The 23,465-nt window shown below is 40.3% G+C and overlaps 1 protein-coding gene and 2 pseudogenes across 36 annotated transcripts in view; all 3 read left to right on the forward strand.

Moving 5' to 3' along the window:
* Positions 1-23,465, forward strand: part of IFT88 (intraflagellar transport 88) — a 124,836-nt gene that overhangs the window by 38,026 nt on the left and 63,345 nt on the right. For 31 of the 36 annotated variants that reach the window (XR_008670986.2, XM_031001356.3, XM_031001354.3 and 28 more), the window contains 2 exons: positions 10,710-10,796; positions 21,027-21,126. Coding sequence is in view for 35 of the 36 variants with exons in the window: in XM_031001356.3 (XP_030857216.1) it covers positions 10,710-10,796; positions 21,027-21,126 (187 nt within the window). In the remaining variant the exon portion in view is untranslated. The remainder of the gene's footprint in view (positions 1-10,709; positions 10,797-21,026; positions 21,127-23,465) is intronic. The other 5 variants (XM_055360145.1, XM_063697179.1, XM_055360157.1 and 2 more) reach the window with 1 other exon arrangement.
* Positions 13-6,522, forward strand: LOC129526324 (solute carrier family 35 member E1-like; annotated as a pseudogene).
* Positions 7,031-7,208, forward strand: LOC115930497 (uncharacterized; annotated as a pseudogene).

Consider the following 23,465-nt stretch of genomic DNA (forward strand, 5'->3'; position numbering starts at 1 on the left):
ATTTTAAACTTAATAACGTAGTTATTAATTACATTATTTAAAATATTTAATGTTTAATATTAAGATAATATTTGAAACTTAATTTAGTTTTAATTTTTATAAAAGGGTTGAATGTGCATTCTGTTTCTTACAGAACTTGTTAATATTCAATATATTTCTTGAATAGTGCTATTATTTCACCATTTTTGTACTTACTGGTTCTCTTTTCTCATTCAGAATAATCTCAGTGCTCGTGCTAATCTCAATTACTCAGTCTCAGTTATTCTGTCAGTTGTTTCCCTCTGCATTTGGTACATTATTGGAACTTTGTTTATCTTACCTTTATTTCAAAAATGACGTCTTTATGTTTTTTTATCCTGCCTCACAATTAAGGATCAGCTCTCAGAGATAAAATTCTATTTATTTCATTTCTTCCTTCCTCTAATATGGTACTACAACTTGTTTCTACTTACAACACTTCTGACACCAAATGTGTGGTTTTTCTCACACCAACAACCAATTATCCATCTCCCTGGACACCAAGGGCTTAGTCCCACAAGACTACTACCCTGTTCCTCACTACAGCTGCCAGTTGTAAGCCTGTAAGCCTGGGCCTCCTGAACTCCTTACTGACCTGCTATGAATGGAAGGCTCCCACTACCCCCTCCTCAGGGTCAGTAGTTTTCTAGGAGAGCTCAGAAAACTCAGGAAAATACTTTATTTATACTTACCACGTTATTATAAAGGATACAACTCAGAGACAACCAAATGGAAGAGCTGCATAGGGCAGAATATGGGGGAAGTAGTGCAGAGCTTCTATTCACTTTCTGGGTGCACCACCCTCCCAGCACCTCCGTGTGTTCATCAACCTGGAAACTCTCTGAACTGTGTCATTTAGGGTTTATATGGAGGTTTCATGATGTAGACATGATTGATATTTATCATTGGCCATTGGTGATTGAACTCAGTCTGCAGCCTTTCTCCCTTTGCTGGAGATTGAGGGTGGAATTAAAAGTACAACTGGGGTGGTGTCAGAAAAGGCCAAGTGGGGAGCTAAGACTTTAACCCCTAAAGCCTGTTCCATTCCTCTGATGTCAGTGGATGACACGTGGGGAGCCTGGAATTCCACCCCTACCCAGCAGTACTGAAGCATCCCCCAACCCTTTCTCCTTGGGTAGTGTCAGAGGAGGCTTAGTGGAGCATCAGGGCTTTAACTGTCACCCAGTTGTAACAAAGCCCTCCTATCATGATGTTAGTAGGACGGACTATTTGGGAAGCAAGAACTCCCACCCTGCCCAACAGATACAAGGACCCCTCTGCCTATTCTGGGTGTCAACGGAGGCCATGTGGCAGGGGCTGGATTTCCACCTTCACCTGGCAGTGGCAAGGTGGAGTGTCTCCTTCCTCTGCTGGAGTGGTATCCAGAAAGCCAGCTAAAACAATACTTAAAATCCAGGGTCTCATAATTCAGAAATGTCCAAGTGTTCATTAAGAATCATTGTTTGCTGGGCACGGTGGCTCACGCCTGTAGTCCCAGCACTTTGGGAGGCTGAGCCGGGTAGATAACCTGAGGTCAAAAGTTCGAGACCAGCCTGACCAATATGGTGAAACCTCATCTTTACTAAAAATACAAAAATTAGCCAGGCATGGTGGCATGGACGTGTAGTCCCAGCTACTCAGGAGGCTGGGACAGGAGAATTGCTTGAACCCAGGAGGCGGAGTTTGCAGTGAGTGCTAAGATAGTGCCACTGCACTCCAGGCTGGGTGACGGAGCAGGACTCCGTCTCAAAAAATAAAATAAATAAATGAATAAAATAGTTTGAATAGCCCTATAAATCTTAAGGACATTGAATGATGCTTTTAAAACTCTGAAAAAAGAAACCTATCTCTAGGCCCAGATGGGTTTTACTGGAGAATTCTATTAAGAACTTATATCAGGGGCAGGAAGGGGCAGCCACTTGGGCAGGATGGCGGCGGCTACAGTGGGCAGCGTGGTCAACTAGGTGATCCTGAGTGCCTTCCCGTTCCCGGTGACTGTGTCCTTGTGCCACATCCTGGTGCTGTACGTGGGGCTCCTGCTGCTGCACGCCTGGCGCTTGCCCCCTGCACCACCCATCTCAGGCCCCAGGCCCAGTCTGCATCCGTCGCCTGGCCTGTTGCTGCCGCTGCACTTCTACCCGCACTGCGTGCTGCCACTCACCTTCGGCAAGTACTTCGCGTCCCTGTCAGTGCACGTCAGCGTCTGGAAGGTGCCCATGTCCTATGCACACACCATTAAGGCCACCATGCCCATTTGGGTGGTCCTCCTGTCCCAGATCATTATAAAGAAGCAAAGCACCAAGGTGTACTTGTCACTCATCCCCATCATCAGCGGCGTCCTGATGGCCACAGTCACCAAGTTGTCTTTCGACATGTGGGGAGGCCGCCACGCTGTGCTTCTTGCTTCAGAACATTTTCTCCAAAAAGATCTTGAGAGATTTGCGGATCCACCATCTCCCGCTGCTCAACATCTTGGGCTGCCACACTGTCTTTTTTTATGATCCCCACCTGGGTTCTGGTGGACCTCTCGGCTTTCCTGGTCAGCAGCGACTTGACTACGTCTCACAGTGGCCCTGGATGCTCCTGCTTCTGGCTGTCAGCGGCTTCTGTAACTTTGTCCAGAATGTCATTGCCTTCAGCATCCTCAACCTCGTCAGCTCCCTGAGCTATTCTGTTGTCAATGCCACCAAGAGAATCATGGTCATCACAGTGTCCCTGATCATGCTGCCCAACCCAGTCACCAGCACCAATGTCCTGGGCATAATGACTGCCATCCTCGGGGTCTTCCTCTACAAGACCAAGTAAGATGCAAACCAGCAAGTCAGGAAGCACCTCCTCCTGGCACCACAGTGGACCTGAGCAGCAAGGAACATCACCAGAGCCCACTGGAGAAGCCCCACCAATGGCCTCCTCTTCCCCCAGCACGGGGACTATCATGGCTACAACAATATCTTAGCAGACCACTTCCAGTACAGCTGGCAGAGCTACCCAAACTCGTAGTTTGAACCGCTATGACTTGTAGAGTCCAGAGGACAGGACCAGACTGTTCTGCAACGGCTTCCCCTGCCCCCACAGCAGTTTCAGAAACTTCTGACATCCAGTGAATGTGCAACCCAGCCGAGGGAATGGTGTATAACTCTTCAGCAGAAGCACTGGGGTTCCCGGCCCCCCATGAGCCACAGGAGGATGCGTTGCCTGCAGCACAGACGGCTGTGGGCTCGGCAAACCTAAACAGACACTGGTGTCTCATGCTCTTTCTTCCTGGAGACTGTCATCTGAGGGCCGGGTCCCTGCCGAGATCTTGGCCACGTTGTACCTTTCCATGTGGAATTATTCCCCAAACGGTGTATCTCAAAACACTTGTGTCTGCATTCCAGATAACATTCAGGACCCTGTCTGGAAAGCTGGGATCGCTGTGGCTGTAGACCATGGGCTGGCAGTGGGGGTGTCCAGGGCGGTGCTTGAGAACGTCAGACTGGCCATTTTAATTCCCCGGCTCAGATACGCATAGGACCAACAGGGTCACTGAGCATACAAGGAGCCTGTGAGAATCATTCAAAAACATCCCCAGCCACAGAGATGGATCCGGTTTCCCAGTCATCCCCTTAATAGTTTGCAAGTTCCCAGCAAAGGTTCCAAAGTGAAAAGCGATTGCAATTAGCATCCAATTCTTGCAGCCTGGTGCTCTGCCCTGCATGTCAGAGTTGGCATCCGGCTGGATCCAGAGGGAAGGAAAACTGCTCTCTCTCTCTCCTCTGCCTCCACTTCTCTTGGGGTAACAAAAAGGATCTTCGAGAAATCATGTTCAGTATTTCAAGCTCTATTTCTATGGCACTTATCTTTTGAGAGGAGTCTTCACCTCTTCTGTGATGACTTGGTAGGTTGTTTGGTAGGGAGATCTTGATTTTCTGAGGATCTTGCATTTTTCTAGGGAATATTTTGTAGTTGTGTGTGTGTTTAGCCTCGATCCCCATTACTCTATGCGTTAGGACTGGCTTATGGGTCAAAAACTGTTTTATTTCTAAATGTTTAAAAACAAAATTCCCACTGGTGATGCCTGTGTGACACATTTTGGTATTTAGTAGGAAACAATGCAGTGTTTCGAAGCTTCGAGAGACGCTTCAAAGTGGACACAATTGCTGAAAACAGAATGAATCATGAACATTATCTCAATGTTTTGCATAATAGACAAGACCATGGCGTTTTGGTTCCCTGACCTGTTTTGTGTTTATGTTAGGATCTGAATCATGTTCTGGGTAAGGGGAGAAGGAGCGAACACTGCACTAAGATTTGGTTTGCCAAATCAGATTCTTTGGTCAAGAGTCAGTTTAGGGCTGGGTGCGGTGGTTCACCCCTGTAATCCCAGCCCTTTGGGAGGCTGAGGCAGGTGCATCACTAGAGACCAGCCTGGCCAATGTGGTGAAATCTGTCTCTACTAAAAAGATGCAAAAATTAGCTGGGCATGGTGGCACATGCCTGTAGTCCCAGCTACTTGGGAGGCTGAGGCAGAAGAATCACTTGAACCCAGGAGGTGGAGGTTGCAGTGAGCTGAGATTGCGCCACTGCACTCCAGCCTGGGTGACAGAGTGAGACTCTGTCTCAAAAACAAACAAACAAACAAACAGAAAAAAACAAAAAACAAAAAACAAAGAACCAGTTTGGGTTTTGGCAGAAATCACATCAGGAATATTACACAACCCCAGTAGGTAACCCTGAGCGCTCAGGTCTGAGCAGTGGTCTCAGTCTTTTATGGCTTCATGAAAGGACTGTGCCCTCAGGGAGGGGACCATGGCTTGGCTTGTGGGGTCTTGGTGATGACTGCCATCTTTCTTCATCATCACACCCAGCTTCTTGCTGGCATTTGTGAGGAGACAGCAGCAGATGAGAGGTTCACCCTTTATCTCCCAGTGAGCAAGATGCTTCCCTGTTCAGAGAGGAAGTAACATTGCTTATGCTTGACTGCTGTTTTTTTTTTGTCTTGTTTGCTTTTCTTTTGATTGGAATTCTGTATTTAAGATGTTAAGTTGTGTCAGCTTACATATGGAACATTCCGGGTGAGGTAACTGGCCTCCCACCCTGCTTGGCAGTGGATTTCTGCATCACCAGCTTCAGAAGTGTCCCTGTTCGCTAGTCTGTTGTTTGCTTGCTTTGTAAATACTTTGGTCCCAAGCTGAGACAATTGCTGTGTAAAACGGGAAGAGTCAATCTTGAAGGGTATTATTTTTCAGAAGAATTTGCCGTGTGCCTTCACCGAAGGCAGTCAAGTCTGCAGTTGGATTTTTCTCACTAGGGAATGACAGGAAACGGGGATAATTTTGCACTGTGGATATATTACAGGAGTTGTCTATACGATTATAGTACGTGATTCTTTGGACATATCATTGAACTCCGAAATGAATTCAACCTCCAGGTTTAATGAAATCTCTCATGTTACTGGAAAAAAAAAAAGGAATGAACATCAGTTCTACATTTCTTTCAGAACCTACTTTCCTTTATGAAGGTAGAAGTACCCTACTACCAAAATCAGACAGTACCAAAAAAAAAAAGAAGAAAACTACAGATTAATATCATACGAATATATGAATATAGACTCAAAAGCAAATTGAAATATTAACAAAATTTAAAAAGAATTATGCATCTGGACCAAATGGGATTTGTCCCAGGAATGTGAAACTGGTTTAACATGTAAAAATCAATTAATATTATACAGGTGGCCAAGCGCGGTGGCTCTTGCCTGTAATCCTAGCACTTTGTGGTACCGAGGTGGGTGGATCACGTGATCCCAGGGGTTTGATACCAGCCTGGGCAACATGGTGAAACCCTGGCTCTACTAAAAATAACAAAAACTGAGGTGGAGGATCACCTGAACCTGGGGAGGTTGAGTCTGCAGTGAGCCGTGATCATGCCACTGCACACCAGCCTGGGCGACAGAGTGAGACCCCATCTCAAATAATAATAATAATTAATAATAATAGTATATAGGATATCAGTAGAATGAAGGATGAAAACTACACAACCATCTCAGTAGAAACCAGGAAAAGTTTTTCACAAAATCCAAAATGTTTTCAAGATTAAAAACAAAAAGTCCAACAAGAAACAAGTAGAAAGGAAGTTCCCCAATTTGATAAAGTACATCTGTGACAAACTCACGGCTAACATCATACTTAATGGAAAGAGACTAAATGCTAGCCTGGGCAACATGGCGAAACTCTGTCTCTACAAAAAAATACAAAAATTAGCCAGACATGGTGATGTGCACTGTAGTCCCAGTTATTTGGGAGAATTGCTTGAGCCTGGGAGGTGGAGGTTGCAGTGAGCCAAAATTGTGCCACTGTACCCCAGCCTGGGAGACAGAGCATGACCCAGTCTCAAAAAAAAAAAAAAAAAAAAAAAAAAAAAGACTGAATGCTTTGCACCTAAGATCAGGAACAAGATAGGGATATCCAACTTTTACCAGTTTTTTGTTTTGTTTTGTTTTCTGAGATGGAATCTTGCTCTGTCGCCCAGGCTAGAGTGCAGTGGCGCAATCTCAGCTCACTGCAACCTCCGCCTCCTGGGTTTGAGCGATTCCCCTGCCTCAGCCTCCTGAGTAGCTGGGACTACAGGCGCCTGCCACCATGCCCGACTAATTTTTTGTATTTTTAGTAGAGATAAGGTTTCACCGTGTTGGCCAGGCTGGTCTTGAACTCCTGACCTCAGGTGATCCACCCACCTTGGCCTCCCAAAGTGCTGGGATTACAGGCATGAGCCACCGCACCCGGCCCACTTTCACCAGTTCTGTTCATCATTGAACTGGAAGATTCTATCTTTGGCAGTTTGCAAAACAAATAAAACTGGAGTTAAAGACATCCAGATTAGAAAGGAACAGTTTAAACCATCTTTTTTCAGATGACATGATCTTGTACATAGAAAATCCTAAGGAATCAACTTAAAAACTGTTAGAATAAATGAGGTTGTAGAGTAAAAAAAAATCAATATACAAAAATCAATAGTGTAGTGCAGAAATATATTAATATCTTCTCAGCCGTTTGGCTAAGATCCAGTGTAGTATTTGTATATCTGATGCTTCCGCTATCCAAGGACAATCTGTTAAATGGATTTTTGGAGCAGGGAGATTGAATAGGACCTTGCTCCATCTGCTGTATGCATTGACCTGGTAGTGCAGTAACTCCAGGAACTGTGCAACCCCTCAGGAAAAAAAGAAGAAATACACTATACACTACCAATGAATTATCCCAAAAATGAAATTAACAATTACATTTATAATTGCATAAAAATTATTAGGAATAAATTTAATGAAAGAAATGCAAAACCTAAACTCTGAAAACCATAAAACATGGAAAGAATATAAAGATACTAAATAAATTCTGTCGTATTTTTATGGATAGGCACTTAATGTTGTTAAAATGGCATTGCTCCCCAAATTAATGTACAGATTCAGTGCCACCCTTGTCAAAATTCCAGCAACATTTTTACAGAAAGTGACAAATTGATCCTAAAACTCATATGAAAATGGAAGGGAACCAGAATGGCCCAAACAGTGTTGAAAAAGAAAAGCAAAGTTGGGACTCAAACTAGAAAGCAACATTGATGAAGACACTGTGAAGACAGAGGCATAAATGAATGGAATGGAATTGAGAGACAAGGAAAAAACTCTTACGTTTATAGCCAGTGGAGGTGCCAGAAAAATTTAAGAGAAGAAAGGAGAGTCTTTTCAACAAATCGTGCTGGGAAAAGTGGATATTCTCTTGCAAAAGAATGAAGTTGTACATCTCTTTCACACCATACACAAAAATTACCTTAAAATGAACTATAGACCTAAATGTAAGAGCTAAAACTATAAAATTGTTAGAAAAAGAAGGGAAATATCATTGACTGTCGGTTAAGCAAACGTTTTGTAGATATGACACCAAAAGCACAAGTGACATAAGAAAAAATAGATAAATTGGACGTTATCAAAATTAAAAACTTATGTACTTCAGAGGACGCTATCCAGAGAGTGAAAAAATGACCCACTGAATGGGAGAAAATATTTGCAAATGATGTATCTGAGAGGGGACTTATTTCTAGACTATATAAGTAATGTCCAACTCAATAATAAAAAGGCCAATAGCCCAATTAAAAATGTGCAAAAGATATGAATAGATATTTCTTCAAAATAGATACACAGATGCCCAATACACACATGAAAAGATGCTGAACTTCAGTAATTGCTAGGGAAATGCAGCTGAAAACTGCAGTGAGATACTACTTCACACCTACTAGTATGCTATAATAAAAAAGAAAATAACAAGTATTGGTAAGAGTGTGGAGAAATTGGAACTCTTAAATGCTGATGGTAGGAGTATAAAATGGTGCTTTGTAAAACAGTGTACAAGTGCCCCAAAAGGTTAAGCATAGACTTACCATATAACCCAGCAATTTTACTTCTAGATATTTACCCAAAAGTAATCAGAGTATATGTCCACATGACAACTTGTATACAGATTTTCTTAGTGATATTATTCATAATATCGAAAAATAGAAATAATCCAAATGTGCAACAATTAATGAAGGTATAAATAATATATGGTCTATCCATAATATGGGATGTGATTCAGCCATACAAACGAATGAAGTACTGATACATGCTGTTAGGTTGGTGCAAAAGTAATTGCGGTTTTTCCCATTGACTGCAATTACTTTTGCACCAACCAATACAATACAGATGAACCTTGAAAACATGATAAATGAAAGAAGCCAGTCACAAAAGACCACATGTTTTTTTATTCTGTTTATATGAAAGGTATAAATTAGGCAAATCTATAAAGACAGAAAGTAGATCAGTGGTTGCCAGGGGCTGGATAGGCACAGGGAAGTGTCTGCTAATGGATATTATGTTTCTTTTTGGGATGATGAAAATGTTTCAAAAGTGATTGTGGTGCTTGTTGCACAAATCTGTGACTACACCTAAACCATTGCATTGTAGACTTTATATTGGGTGAGCTGTATGGTATATGAGTTATCTCCCCATAAAGCTGTTTTTTAAAAATTCAGAAATATGTTTTTAAAATTACACGCCATGACCAAGTAGGATTAATTCCAAGGCTGCAAGGTTGCTTCATTATTTTTAAATCGATCAGTGTAATTCACCATACTAACAAACTAAGGAAAAAAATCACGATTCAGTAATGTTGAGAAAGCTGTCTCTTATTTCGTATGTTTTTGTGATGAATGAGTGTTGAATTTTGTCACATGCTTTTTCTGTAACAGTTGACATATAACATGGATATTACTCAGCAACAGAAAGGAATGAATATTGATATACGCAACAAATTGGATAGATCTGAAGGGAAGTATACTGCGCAAAAATAGCCAATTCTGGAAGATTATATATAACCTTATTCTTTGTATATAACACTCTTAAAATGATAAAATTGTAGAACTGGAGATCAGTTTAATGGTTGTTAGGAGAGATGAAGAAGGGGTGGGAGTTGGAGGAAAACAAAGGAATGGAAATATAGTGGGAATATTCTGTTTCTTGACTGTTATCAATGACAGTAATCTGGTTGTGTACTTGAAAGATGTTACTGTTGGAGGAAACTGGGTAAAGGGTACATGGAATCTCTTAGGTTTTACAAATGCATGTGAATCTACAGTTGTCTCAAAATAAAGTTCAAAAGAAAGAATAACAAGATGAATGTTGAATGACTTGGAAAGATTATTTCTTTTCTTTTTTTTTTTTTTTTGAGACGGAGTCTCACTCTGTCACCCAGGCTGGAGTGCAGTGGCCCGATCTCTGCTCACCGCAAGCTCCGCATCCCAGGTTCATGCCATTCTCCTGCCTCAGCCTCCTTAGTAGCTGGGACTACAGGCGCCTGCCGCCACGCCTGGCTGATTTTTTGTATTTTTAGTAGAGACGGGGTTTCACCATGTTAGCCAGGATGGTCTCGATCTCCTGACCTTGTGATCCACCCGCCTTGGCCTCCCAAAGTGCTGGGATTACAGGCATGAGCCACTGCGCCTGTCCTGGAAAGATTATTTCTATATTAATACAGCATAGTATAAAGAACAAGTTATAGAATAGTATATACATTTTGAGTCTATTTTAAAAACCACTACTTATATATAAATTCAAGAAGAAATGACTAAGAGAACTTTTACACACCACTATAAATTGGTATATCCACTTTGAAAAGCACTTGGAAATTTTCCAGTAACCTTGACGATAACACATTTTATATATGTACGTACGTGTACATATACATATACACACACGGATACAGATACACATATATACACAAAAAAGCAACAAATAGTAATTCAGTTTTACTCTTTACCACACACGATTTCTTCAGTGGTAATTTCACCCTTTACTTTCGTGTCTGCAGTGTAGGCTATGTAAGTTCCGCTGCAGGGCCTTGTGTTTCTCCAGTATCTCTTCAGTTTGTCAGAAGGCATCATAAAGCAGAAAAAGAAAAGAAATGAACACCATTGACCTGGCAGGCAATCATGGCTTGCTAATTACGTTTCCTAGTCATGGTTTTAAACCTGAATCATAAATAGATTTCTATGGTACCTGTCCATTGTTTAGTAGGCTTTTGTGGTATGTTAGTTTTGATAGATAATGTTTACACTTAAATTTTAGGAAATAAATCCAAACTATTTTATACTGTATCTCTAAATACAACTTTTTGGTTTATTTGATATAGGAAAGCCATGGCAGAAAAATATATTATGACATCTGCAAAACTCATTGCTCCTGTAATTGAAACATCTTTTGCTGCAGGTTATGATTGGTAAGAGAGAAAGTCTATAATACTGCATGGATGTGGTTTTTTTCATAATTTATACTTTTAAATTTGAATTAATATTGTCATTAGAAAAGTGGATATGAATGTTGATTCATATTTATCAAGCAGATAATATTATATGTTCAGATTAATATAGGCTATTGTAAAAGTTCCTAATAAGATACTTTTCTTATTACTCATGTTATTTTGTAAATAAAGTAGTTATATAACACATTTCAGTCAACAATGGACCACACATATGACAGTGGTCTGGTAAGATAGGAAGCTGAAAAATTCCTATCACTAGTGACGTTGTAGCTGTCTCGAAATTGTAGCACGATGCATTATTCACTTGTTTGTGGTGATGCTGATATAAACAAACCTATGCTGCCAGTTGTATAAAAGTGTACAGTAATATCCTAGGCCTTCACATTCACTCAAGAGTTTATTTTGTGACTCATCCAAAGCAACTTCCAGTCCTGGAAGCTCCATTCGTGGTAAGCACCCTGCACAGGCATGACATTTTAAAAATCTTTTATACCATATTTTAATTGTACCTTTTCTATGTTTAGATAGATTTAGGTATACAAATACTTACCGTTGTGTTATATTTTCTTGTAGTATTCAATACAGTAACATGCTGTAGAGGTTTGTAGACTAGGAGCATTAGGCTATACCATATAGCCTAGGTGTGTTGTAGGCCATGCCATATAGGTTTGTGTAAGTATACCCTATGATATTTGCACAATGATGAAATTGCCTAATGACATAATTCTCAGAACATATCCCCATCATCAAGCGATGCCTTACTGTACAGTAAATACATAAACCAGTAACATAATTGTTTATTATCAAGTATTATGTACTGTACATAATTGTATGTGCTGTGCTTTCATAAGAGTGACACAGTGCAGTAGGTTTGTTTACACCAACATTACCACAAACACATGAGGTGTGATACAGCATTACAGCACCTAGGATGTCACTTGGCAATAGGAATTTTTTAGCACCATTATCTTATGGGACCACTGTTGTCTATGTGGTTGGTCCTGGACCAAAACTTTTTTTGGTTGTTTTTTTTGTTGTTGTTGTTGTTTTGAGACGGAGTCTTGTTCTGCCTCCCAGGCTGGAGTGCAGTGGCGCAGTCTCGGCTCACTGCAAGCTCCGCCTCCTGGGTTCTCGCCATTCTCCTGCCTCAGCCTCCCAAGTAGCTGGGACTACAGGCGCCCGCCACCAAGCCCGGCTAATTTTTTTTTCAGTTTATGTAAAAAATTTATTTGACCAAAATGTAGAAAAAGTGATACTATTACATATGATACAGTTGCAAGAATCTAAAGAAAAGTGTGGATTTTATTCCATTGCACAATTTGCTAGTGTGTTTCCTGGGTAGTGTGGTGCTGAATAAGTAGGAGTGGGTTGGTGGGGTGGGGTGGGTAAGGGATTCAGATAAGCCAGAAGCAGGGTGATTTTTAGTCGGAACTGTAAACTTTAGTTGGCCCCCACAAGCTGCTGGGGAACGTGGAATGTTCCAGCTCTGAGATGTTAACTGAGAAAAGAGAAGTCAAACAAAGCCAATACGTGCAGCCCTGTCTATAGAATCCTTCATTATCCATTTTAATCAGGAGTTTCTTGGTCTTTTATTAACTTGGTCCCAAAGAAGGAATTCAAGTCCTAGATAAGTAAATCTTCAATTTGCTATTCCCTGAAGGATGCAAATGAAGTTGGGCCAATTTTTAATCTCTGTTGCCAGAGAGGCCCTTTCTGCTAATACATAAAAACTCTTTTGCTCAACTTAGTAATGACTTGTAGTCTTTTGGATGTGGCTGACCTGAATTGGACTGAACTCCACCATATTCCTGCTGAGTGGGTCATTACTGGAATGAGACTTCAGAGAATGCAGACTGGAATGCTCTTCAGAGAACAACTTTATTTTTATTTTATTTTTTCTTGAGATGGAGTCTCACTCTGTCGACCAGGCTGGAGTGCAGTGGTGTGATCTCAGCTCACTGCAATCTCCACTTCCTGAGTTCAAGTGATCCTCCTGCCTCAGCCTCCCGAGTAGCTGAGACTACAGGCAGGCATCACCATAATTTTTGTATTTCTAGTAGAGACAGGGTTTCGCCGTGTTGGCTGGGCTGGTCTCAAACTCCTGACCTCAAGTGATGTGTCCTGGCCTCCCAAAGTGTTGGGATTACAGGCGAAAGCCACCGTGAAGCCCAGCTAATTTTTTTGTATTTTTAGTAGAGACGGGGTTTCACCATGTTAGCCAGGATGGTCTCAATCTCCTGATCTCGTGATCCGCTCGCCTTGGCCTCCCAAAATGCTGGGATTATGGTCGTGAGCCACCGCGCCTGGCCGGATCAAAACTTTTTTATGTAGCACATGATCGTTGTTCATTGGGATTGCCCTGGTTTCTTGTTAAAAGTGCGGATAATCTGGCTCCCCACATCTTTCTCTGTAGATCTGAGTCAGGGTTCTGAGGTCTGGAGTGAGTATTTACATTTGTGTCAAGCCTCCCCAAGTGATTCTGATAACTACTATACTGTAACTCTTTACCAGTGGTATGACTGCATATTAAAATCAGGGGATTTTAAATAGTCCCAACACACAGGCTGCATGGTAGACTAGTTGAATCAGAATTTCTGGGTGTTGGGACAGAGGGATCAGTATTTATAAAGCCGCCTAGGGGGTTCTGTGATATAAATCCCACATACAGCTCTATACTATGCAAATAGTTCTTGAATGCCACTGACTGAGGAGCTCATTAAAAGTAGAGATTCAGTTGGTCTTAAATGGGATAGAACATCTATATTTTTTTAATGCTCTGCAGGTAGTTGTCATGTGTAATGGAAATTACGCGTAATTCAACTGTTCTACTGAAAAACAGAAGAGAAAACTTAGTTCTGCAATTATTTGCAATTTTTACTATGAATTCTTCTGGCATTCTTACTATATTTCTGTTAACTTCTTTGTATATGATTAAATTTTTTTTTTTTTCGAGATGGAGTCTCACTCTTGTCACCCAAGCTGGAGTGCAGTGGTGCAATCTCGGCTCACTACAAGCTCTGCCTCCCGAGTCCACGCGATTCTCCTGCTTCAGCCTCCTAAGTAGCTGGGACTATAGGCGCACACCGCCACGCCCGGCCAATTTTTTGTATTTTTAGTTGAGATGGGGTTTCACTGTGTTAGCCAGGATGGTCTCGATCTCCTGACCTCGTGATCCACCTGCCTTGGCCTCCCAAAGTGCTGGGAGATTAAATTATTATTATTTTTTTTTTTTTTTGAGACGGAGTCTCGCTGTCGCCCAGGTTGGAGTGCAGTGGCGCGATCTCGGCTCACTGCAGGCTCCGCCCCCCGGGGTTCACGCCATTCTCCTGCCTCAGCCTCCCGAGTAGCTGGGACTACAGGCGCCCGCCACCTCGCCCGGCTAATTTTTTGTATTTTTAGTAGAGACGGGGTTTCACCGTGTTAGCCAGGATGGTCTCGATCTCCTGACCTCGTGATCCACCCGCCTCGGCCTCCCAAAGTGCTGGGATTACAGGCGTGAGCCACCGCGCCCGGCCGGGAGATTAAATTATTTTTAACCTTTTTTCTGGAATTATGTTTGTTAAATATAAACATACAAAAAATTATCCGAAATGGTAACTCAGCTCAACGATACATCACAAAACAAACAAACATTTAGCCATTGCATACCCTAATAAATAAAATTTAAAGAATAGAACATTGTTAGCACATTACAAAATGCCAATCCTAATCACTGGCTACCCAGCTCTGAAGAGTGACTGATGTCCCTGAAGAGTGACTTTGATGATAATAACTTCCTTGCTTTTCTTCATTCTTTAACCATCTAAGCAGGTATCCATAATTTAGTTTTGCCAGGTTTTAAAAGCATTATATAAATGGAATCATACCGTACATATTCTTTTGCATATGACTTCTTTTACTCTGTGTTTGTAAGTGTTGTCCGTGTCCTCGCATCTAGCTGTGGTTTGTTCATTTTCATTGCTATCTAGTAGTTCATGGTATTAATATGTAAAAATATATCCATTTCAATGTGACTGGGTGTTGTGATTTGCACTTTGAACCTGTTGTAAATGCTCCTATCAATATTATGGTACAGTTGTGCACATCTCTTGGTGGGTGGTGCCGGTATTTCTGTTAGATACATACCTATGAGTGAAATGGCTTGATCCTATGGTGTGTATATGTTCAGCTTTAATACATACCGCTAAACAGTTTTCCAAAGTTCCTGTACTTGTTTACACCCCCACCAACAGTGCATGAAAATTCGAATAGCTTACAAATACTTGGTGTATTTTGTATTTTTTCATTTTAGCCAGCCGTACTGTGGCATCTCATTGTAGTTTTAATTTGCATTTTACTCTCAGCAGATTTTATATGTTTATTTACCATATGAATATTATTTTTTGAGAAGTGCCCATTCAAGACTTTTGCCCTTGTTTCTATTTCTTTGGTTAGTTCTTTTTGTGTCCTTTTAAGGCAACTTTTGCATACCCCAACTTCATGAAAATATTTTCCTATGTTTTCTTCTAGAGGTTTTACCTTTCACATTTAGATACAGGATCTATATGGAATTGATTTTTGTGTGTAGTGTGAAGTAAGGTCAAGATTTTTTTTTCTTTTCTCTCTCTTTTCTTTTCTGTAATAGGGCTATCCAGTTAACCCAGCACGATTTATGGAAAATAGTTTACTTTTTCCACTGCACTGTAATGTCACCTTTGACATATACCAAGTGACTATATATTGGTCTGTTTGTAGAATCTTTATTCAATCCCTTTGGTCCATTTATCTACTCTTGTCGTTAAACCACGTTGCCTACATTTATATAGTTTATAGTAACACTTGATATCTGGTAGTGCTATGATCTGAATATTTGTGTTCCCCCAAAATTCATATGTTGAAACCTAACCCCCAAGGTGGTAGTATTAGGAGGTCGTCCTTTTTAAGGTGATTAGGACATAAAGGTAGGACACTTTATTTTTATTTTTATTTTTTGAGACGCAGTTTTAGTCTGTCGCCAGGCTGGAGTGCAGTGGCGCGATCTCGGCTCACAGCAACCTCCACCTCCCGGGTTCAAGCAATTTCCCTGCCTCAGCCTCCTGAGTAGCTGGGACTACAGGCGCCTGCCACCACGCCTGGCTAATTTTTTGTGTTTTAGTAGAGATGGGGTTTCACTGTATTAGCCAGGATGGTCTCAATCTCCTGACCTCGTGATCCGCCTGGCTCGGCCTCCCAAAGTGCTGGGATGATAGACATGAGTCACCACATCCAGCTGGTAGGACACTTTTTGAATGGAATTAGTGCCCTTATAAAAAGAGACTCTGGAGCTAGCTAGCCTCTACTATTATGTGAGGACACAGCAAAAAGACAGCATTCTATGAAGCAGGAAGTGGTCCCTCACCAGACAGCCAGCCTGCTGGCGTCTTGTTCTTGGACTTCTCAGTCTTCATAACTGTGAAAAATAAATGTCTTTTGTTTAGGCTACCTAGTTTATGGTTTGGTGGTTTTTTTTGTTTTGTTTTGTTTTGTTTTGTTTTTTTTGACAGAGTCTTGCTCTGTCACCCAGGCTGGAGTGCAGTGGCGCAATCTCGGCTCACCGCAACCTCCACCTCCCTAGTTTCAAGAAATTCTCGTACCTCAGCCTCCCAAGTATCTGGGACTAAAGGCACACACCACCACACCTAGCGAAGTTTTGTATTTTTAGTAGAGACAGGATTTAGCCATATTGGCCAGCCTGGTCTCAAACTTCTGGCCTCAAGTGATCTGCCCACCTCAACCTCACAAACTACTGGGATTACAGGTGTGAACCACCATGCCCGGCCGAGTTTATGGTATTTCATTATAGCAGCCTGCACAAACTAGAGCAGGCAGTGTAAGTCCTCCAGCTTTGTTGTTGAGGATTACCTTGAGTATTCTTGGTCCTTGTCATTTCCATATAGATTTTAAACCCAACTTGTCAATTTTCCCAAAACCTGCTGAGATTAAAAAAAAAAAAAAAAGACTTTTTTAAAAAAGTAAAAAATCCGAAGACTTTTTTTTTTAGAGCAGTTTTAGTTTCTTAGCATAATTGAACAGAATGTACAGAGTTTCCTTATATTTTCCCCACTTCCTACCCAGAGCCTCCCTCACCAATATGCCATCCCAGTGTGGTACATTTGTTACAATCAATGAACCAGTATTCACATAGTATTACCATGTGAAGTCCATAGTTTATGTTAGGATTCTTTGCGTTTTAATTCTGGGGGTTTTGACAAATGCATGATGTCCTGTACCCACCATTGTAGTATTGTATAGAATAGCTTCACTGCCCTAAAAATCTCCTGTGTTGTACCTATTCATCCCTCCCTCTCCCAAACCCTTAGCAACCACTGATCTTTTTACTGACTCCATAGTTTTGGCTTTTCCAGAAAATCACAGGGTTGGAATCATATAGTATGTTGGCTTTGCTGATTGGCTTCTTTCATTTAGTGGTATCTCCTGAGTATCCCTTATCCACAATGCTTGGGACCAGAAGTGTTATGGATTTTGAGGTTTCTTGGATTTTGGAATATTTCTGTTTACCAATTGAGCATCCCAAATCCAGAGTCTGTAATCTTCCAATGAGCATTTTCTTTGAGCGTCATATTATGTCTGTGCTCAAAAAGTTTCAGATTCTGTTGTATGGATGTTTATTCATTCACCTATTGAAAGACATCTTGGTGGCTTCCACATTTTGGCAATTTTGAATAAAGCTGTTATAAACATCCATTGTGTAGGTTTTTGTGTGAACATACAGTTTCCCCTCTTTGGATAAATACCAAGGAGCATGATTATTGGAAATTACAGTAAGTATATATTTGGTTTTGTAAGAAACTGCCAAACTCTTTCAAAGTTGCTGTACCATTTTGCATTCCCATTACCAATAGATGAGAATTTCTGGGGTGCCACATCCTCACCAACATTTGGTAATGTCAGTGTTTCAATTTTGGCCTTTCTAATAAGCGTATGGTGGCGTCCCATTGTTGTTTTAATTTGCAGTTCCCTAATGACATATGATGTCGAGCATCTTTTCATGTACTTATTAGCTATTTGTATACCTTATTTGGAGAAGTGTTTGTTCAAGTCCTTTAACATTTTTGAATTGGGTGGTTTGGTTTTTGTTTTGGAGTTTTAGGAGTTTTTTATACATTCTGGATATTAATCCATTATCAGATGCATGATTTGCAAATATTTTCTCCCATTCTGTGGATTACCTTTTTACTCTGTTGATATTTCTTTGAGGCAAAAACTTCTTAAATTTTCACGAGATCCACTTTGTCTATTTTTTCTTTTGTTTCCTGTGACTTTGGTGTCACATCCAATAAATTGTCAAATCTAATGTCATGAAGCTTTTGCTTTGTGTTTTCTTCTAACAGTTTTTTTAGTTCTAGATTTTACAGGGAGGTCTTTGATTCATTTTGAGTTAATTTTTGTACATGGTGTTAGGTAAGGGTGCAACTTCATTACTTATGCATAGTTTTCCTGGCATTGTTTGTTAAAGACTGTCCTTTTCTCATTGAATAGCATTGGCATCCTTGTCAAAAAGCATTTGACTGTATATGTGGTGGTTTGTTTTTGGGCTCACTACTCTATGCTATTGGTCTACATGTCTGTCTTCCTGCCAGTACCACACTGTTTTGATTACTGTAGCTTTGTAATTACTTTAAAATCAGAAAATGTGAGTCCTTCAGCTTTGCTTTTCTTTTTCAAGATTGTTTTGGCTATTTGGAGTCCCTTGAAATTGCATATGAATTTCAGGATGGATTTTTCTGTATCTGGAAAAATAAGCCATGGGCATTTTGGTAGAGATTGCATTGAATTCATAGATTGCTTTGAGTAGTATTGATATCTTAAATGTAGTAAGTCTTCTGGTCCATAAACATGGGGCATGTTTCCATTTATTTATGTTTTTGTTTTGTTTTGTTTTGAGATGGAGTTTTGCTCTGTCGCCCAGGCTGGAGTGAAGTGTCATGATCTCGGCTCACTGCAAGCTCCGCCTCCCGGGTTCATGCCATTCTCCTGCCTCAGCCTCCCAAGTAGCTGGGACTACGGGCACCCACCACCACGCCCAGCTAATTTTTTTTTTGTATTTTTAGTAGAGACGGGGTTTCACTGTGTTAGCCAGGATGGTCTCAATCTCGTGACCTCGTGATCCTCCCACCTCAGCCTCCCAAAGTGCTGGGATTACAGGCGTGAGCCACCGCACCCAGCCTCCATTTATTTATGTTTTAAAAAATTTCTCTCGGCAATGTTTTATAGTGTTCCATGTTCAAGTCTCTAACCTCCTTGGTTATCCTTATTCCTAAGTATTTTATTCTTTTTGGCGCTGTTGTCAATGGAATTGTACTCTTAATATCCTTTCCAAGTTGTTTGTTTTTAGTGTATAGATAAATGGAAGTGAATTTTGTGTGTTGATTTTGTATCCTGCTACATTGCTTAATTTCCAGGAAGTTGGGCATTTTTTATTATCTTTTCCTTTTTTGATTTCTAGTTTAATTTTATTGTGGTAGAAGATATTCATTGAATAATTTCAACTCTGAAATTTGTTGCAGCTTGGTACATAATCCAAATGGACTTGAAAAGAACATGTATTCTGCTGTTGTTGGGGATAACATCCTGTGTATATCATGTCAAATTTCTTAATGTTTTGTTCAGACCTCTTTTTTTTCTTACATTTACCAGTTTCTTATAATAAAGGATTTTGCAAAGGATAGTGATGCAGGGATGCATAAGGTGAACTATGGGAGAAGGGGCATGGAGCTTCCATTTCCTCCCTGGGCCCCACCCTCTAGGAACCTACACGTGTTCAGCTATCCGGAAGCTCCCCGAACCCTGTCCTCTTGGGTAAAAGGAAGGCTCATGACTTCAGCATTCCTTCCCCCAGGGTTTTGGGTGAGACTCTCATGTGAGGGCCACAAACAGAAAGGCAGGGGAAGGTCAGAGCCCTGCACTTGAGGCCTAACACCCCCATTATACCAGAAGACTCTAATAAAGGCTATGGGAATTATGAGCAGGAACCATGGATGAAAACCTATATATATATCATAACACCACAGGCCACCCCCTGATTTTCAACCATGGATCCTTTATATAAATACTCACACACACACACACACACACACACACACACATATTAATAATTAGTTCAGTCCATCATACTGTGTGAATGTCTTCCAGGAGGAGGCCACTCAGTTTTGCAGGTTTCCTTACACTTGCTCAGGCTGGAGTGCAGTGATATAAAATGATATATATTTATGGTATACAAAATGATGTTTTGATACATGTACACATTGTGGAATTGCTAAATCATATGCATTACCACACATACTTGTTATTTTTTGTAGTGAAAGCACTTAAAATCTACTCTTAGCAAATTTTAAGTATATAATATATTATTAACCGTAATTCCCTTGATGTACAATAGATCTCTTCAACTTATTCCTTCGTCTAACTGAAATGTTGTGTTCTTTGACCAATGTCTTCCCAGTCCCACCACCCCCTATCTCTTCTGTTATTGAAGTAAGAGTCGTGACCCACTAAATTGATTTCAATAACTCAATATGAAAAATGCTCGTCTTGATGCAGTGGGTTTGGTATCAACAAGAATTGGGTTCAAGTTCTTAGTTGACACTCATTTTCTACCTTTGTGATCTCAGATCTTCCATTTTCCTATCTATAAAATAAGAATAATCCTTTTAGGGTTGTTGTGAGGGTTAAACGTATTAATGCTTGTAGAGCAATTAGCACTGCCCCTGATATAGAGTAAACAGCAAATATTTTGTGCTTTTATAAAGAGATCTATTTAAGTTGGGACACAAAAAATTAAATATATTCTACAAGTTCTGTAGAATTTTTCTCACCATGAGAGCATTTAATATGGAAAAATATGTGGAAACTGTCATCTGTTACAAATTGTTATAATAGTTAATTCAAAAATGAGAATGTAGGTATCAGTCCAATTTTTACTTAAAATGATTAGACATTAAAATAGGCTAATGATAAATTGGATAAGAAAAGTAATTTAGAACTGAAGACTTCAGTAACTGAAAACCTGTGTTGGAGCAAATCGAGTGCTTACCTTTACAGAGTACTAGGGACCCTTTAAAAAATCTTTGAAAAGCCACATTTAAGAAAACAACAGCATCAATATATTAAAACAAAATCAAGTAAGCTTTTTTATGCTTTCCCTTATAGGTGCGTGGAAGTGGTGAAAGCTTCTCAATATGTAGAGCTAGCCAATGATCTGGAAATAAACAAAGCAGTTACATACTTGAGACAAAAAGACTATAACCAAGTAAGTTTTAAAAAAATTTTTAGATGGAATTCCATATCTTAATTGGTCAAAGCATTAAAAACAGGTAAACTCCTTTCTAGAATAATGTTATCTGTGATTATTCTGAAGTTGAATAATATTTTTATTTCTATTTTATGTTAATTTTCATTAAAATAGTTTTAAACTTTTATTAATTTTTGCCTGTTTGTCGTTTCTTTTTTTTTTTTTTTTTTTTTGAGATGGAGTCTCGCTCTGTTGCCTAGGCTAGAGTGCAGTGGCGTGATCTACACTCACTGCAAGCTCCGCCTCCCAGGTTCACGCCATTCTTCTGCCTCAGCCTCCCGAGTAGCTGGGACTATAAGCACCTGCCACCATGCCTGGATAATTTTTTGTATTTTTAATATAGATGGGGTTTCACCGTGTTAGCCAGGATGGTCTCGATCTCCTGACCTTGTAATCCGCCTGCCTCGGCCTCCCAAAGTGCTGGGATTACAGGCGTGAGCCACCGCGCCCAGCTGTTGCTTCTTAAAATGTAAATACTTTCTTTGTATAGCATAGTTGCTAAATTATAAACCATATTCTATTCCTGAGATTAACTTTCCCCTAGAGGTTTTCAAAGTGTTCCCCAAAGCATAAAGTTTTTAGGAACACTGATTGTGCTAGGGAGCATGGGAAGCCAGGAGTCTGCCATCCTCACCAGAGCAACTTCCTTGTAGTCTGTTTTATGTGTTTGGTTTCCTCATTGACACTGCATTGGGATTGGAAGAGTCTCATGGCTGTATGGGGTTTTAGAACCCTGCAGATCTCTCACTGGCACTGCTGCTCCCTTGCTAGCTTGGGTGGGGGGTAGAGTGGGTGCTCCCCCTTCAGCAGTCTCTCCATTAGGACAGAGCTGACACACAATCAGGAGGCTTAGACAGGTGTAAGAAAGAGGGATAACCAAAGAGAGTAAACAGAATGACTTGATGTCCTAGTCTGTAACACCAGTGGTTAGTGTCATTATATGTCAGCAACTAGAAAACTCAGCTCTTCCCAGTTAGATCCAGAGAGCAAGGACCAGAGAAAGCTATAGCATCTTTCCCACATCCTCTTCCAAGCCTATGCTTTCAGTTTATCTTCCTATTTAGAGAACTTTTTGCTCTGGGAGACAACAGAAAGGACTAACAAAGGAAGTGGGGAGAACACTATCTACTAAAGAATATGAGAGTAGAAAAAAGCAACCCCAGTGTTCACGAAATAAATACATATAATTAATGTAGTACCATGGGGTGGTTCCATTGCATATGTTAATTTACTGTGCTTAATTTTTTGAGCATTTACAAAACATTTGAAAAAGACTTTTCAAAGTATCCTGTCATTTAATCATCACATCTTTGGTCATGAAAAATGCCACCAATGACTCTCCAACATTGTAATGCTTTTTACGTGGAAGTGACGTGAATCAAATTGGTCTTTATTATCTTGCTAAAGTGCTATATGGACAAGAAAAATTTTGTGTGTGACGTACTGTTATAGATGACAAAATGGAGAAAACCATGTTTGCTGGTTTTCCTTTGACATTTTATTTTTAAATGATCTTTTTAGAAAGGGTTAAGAGGCCGGGCGTGGTGGCTCACACCTGTAATCTCAGCACTTTGGGAGGCCGAGGCAGGTGGATCACCTGAGGTCAAGAGTTTTGAGACCAGCCTAACCAATATGGTGAAACCCTGTCTCTACTAAAAATACAAAAATTAGCCAGGCGTGGTGGCATGCGCCTGTAGTCCCAGCTACTCAGGAGGCTGAGACAGGAGAATTGCTTGAACCCAGGAGGCAGAAGTTGCAGTGAGCTGAGATCCCACCACTGCACTCTGGCCTGAGTGACAGAGCGAGACTTCGTCTCAAAAAAAAAAAAAAAAAAGGTTAAGAATGCATTGCCATGGCTCATGTTTTAAAACTATGTTCGTTAAGCAATAAACACTCTAATTTTTTAATGTTAAAACCTGTTGAACTCAGATCTTACTATCTGTGCTTTCCTAGCTCTTCTTGTTCAAAATATCTTCTGTTCCATTTGCATTTTCAAGTTTTTAATATCAGTTGGTTTACTGATTTTTTTTAAATGCCATTTCTGCTTTCTTTTCATCATTGCTGCTTTCACTCTTTCTTTTGTTTGTATATTGTAAGTATTATGAGGTGGGTATAATACAATCTTAGTTTGAAAGAAATATTATTAAGTGAAAAAGGATTGGGTTGATGTATCTCATAATAATCATTTGATGGCAACTACTTTATTTACAATTCAAAGTGAAAAAGAAAAATTTATGCCTTCTGTGAGGATATAGTTCTGGAGTTAGCTCTAAATACTTTTTTTTTTTTCCGAGAAA

This window comes from Gorilla gorilla, chromosome 14 (assembly GCF_029281585.2).
Source record: "Gorilla gorilla gorilla isolate KB3781 chromosome 14, NHGRI_mGorGor1-v2.1_pri, whole genome shotgun sequence".
Classification (NCBI taxonomy): domain Eukaryota; kingdom Metazoa; phylum Chordata; class Mammalia; order Primates; family Hominidae; genus Gorilla; species Gorilla gorilla.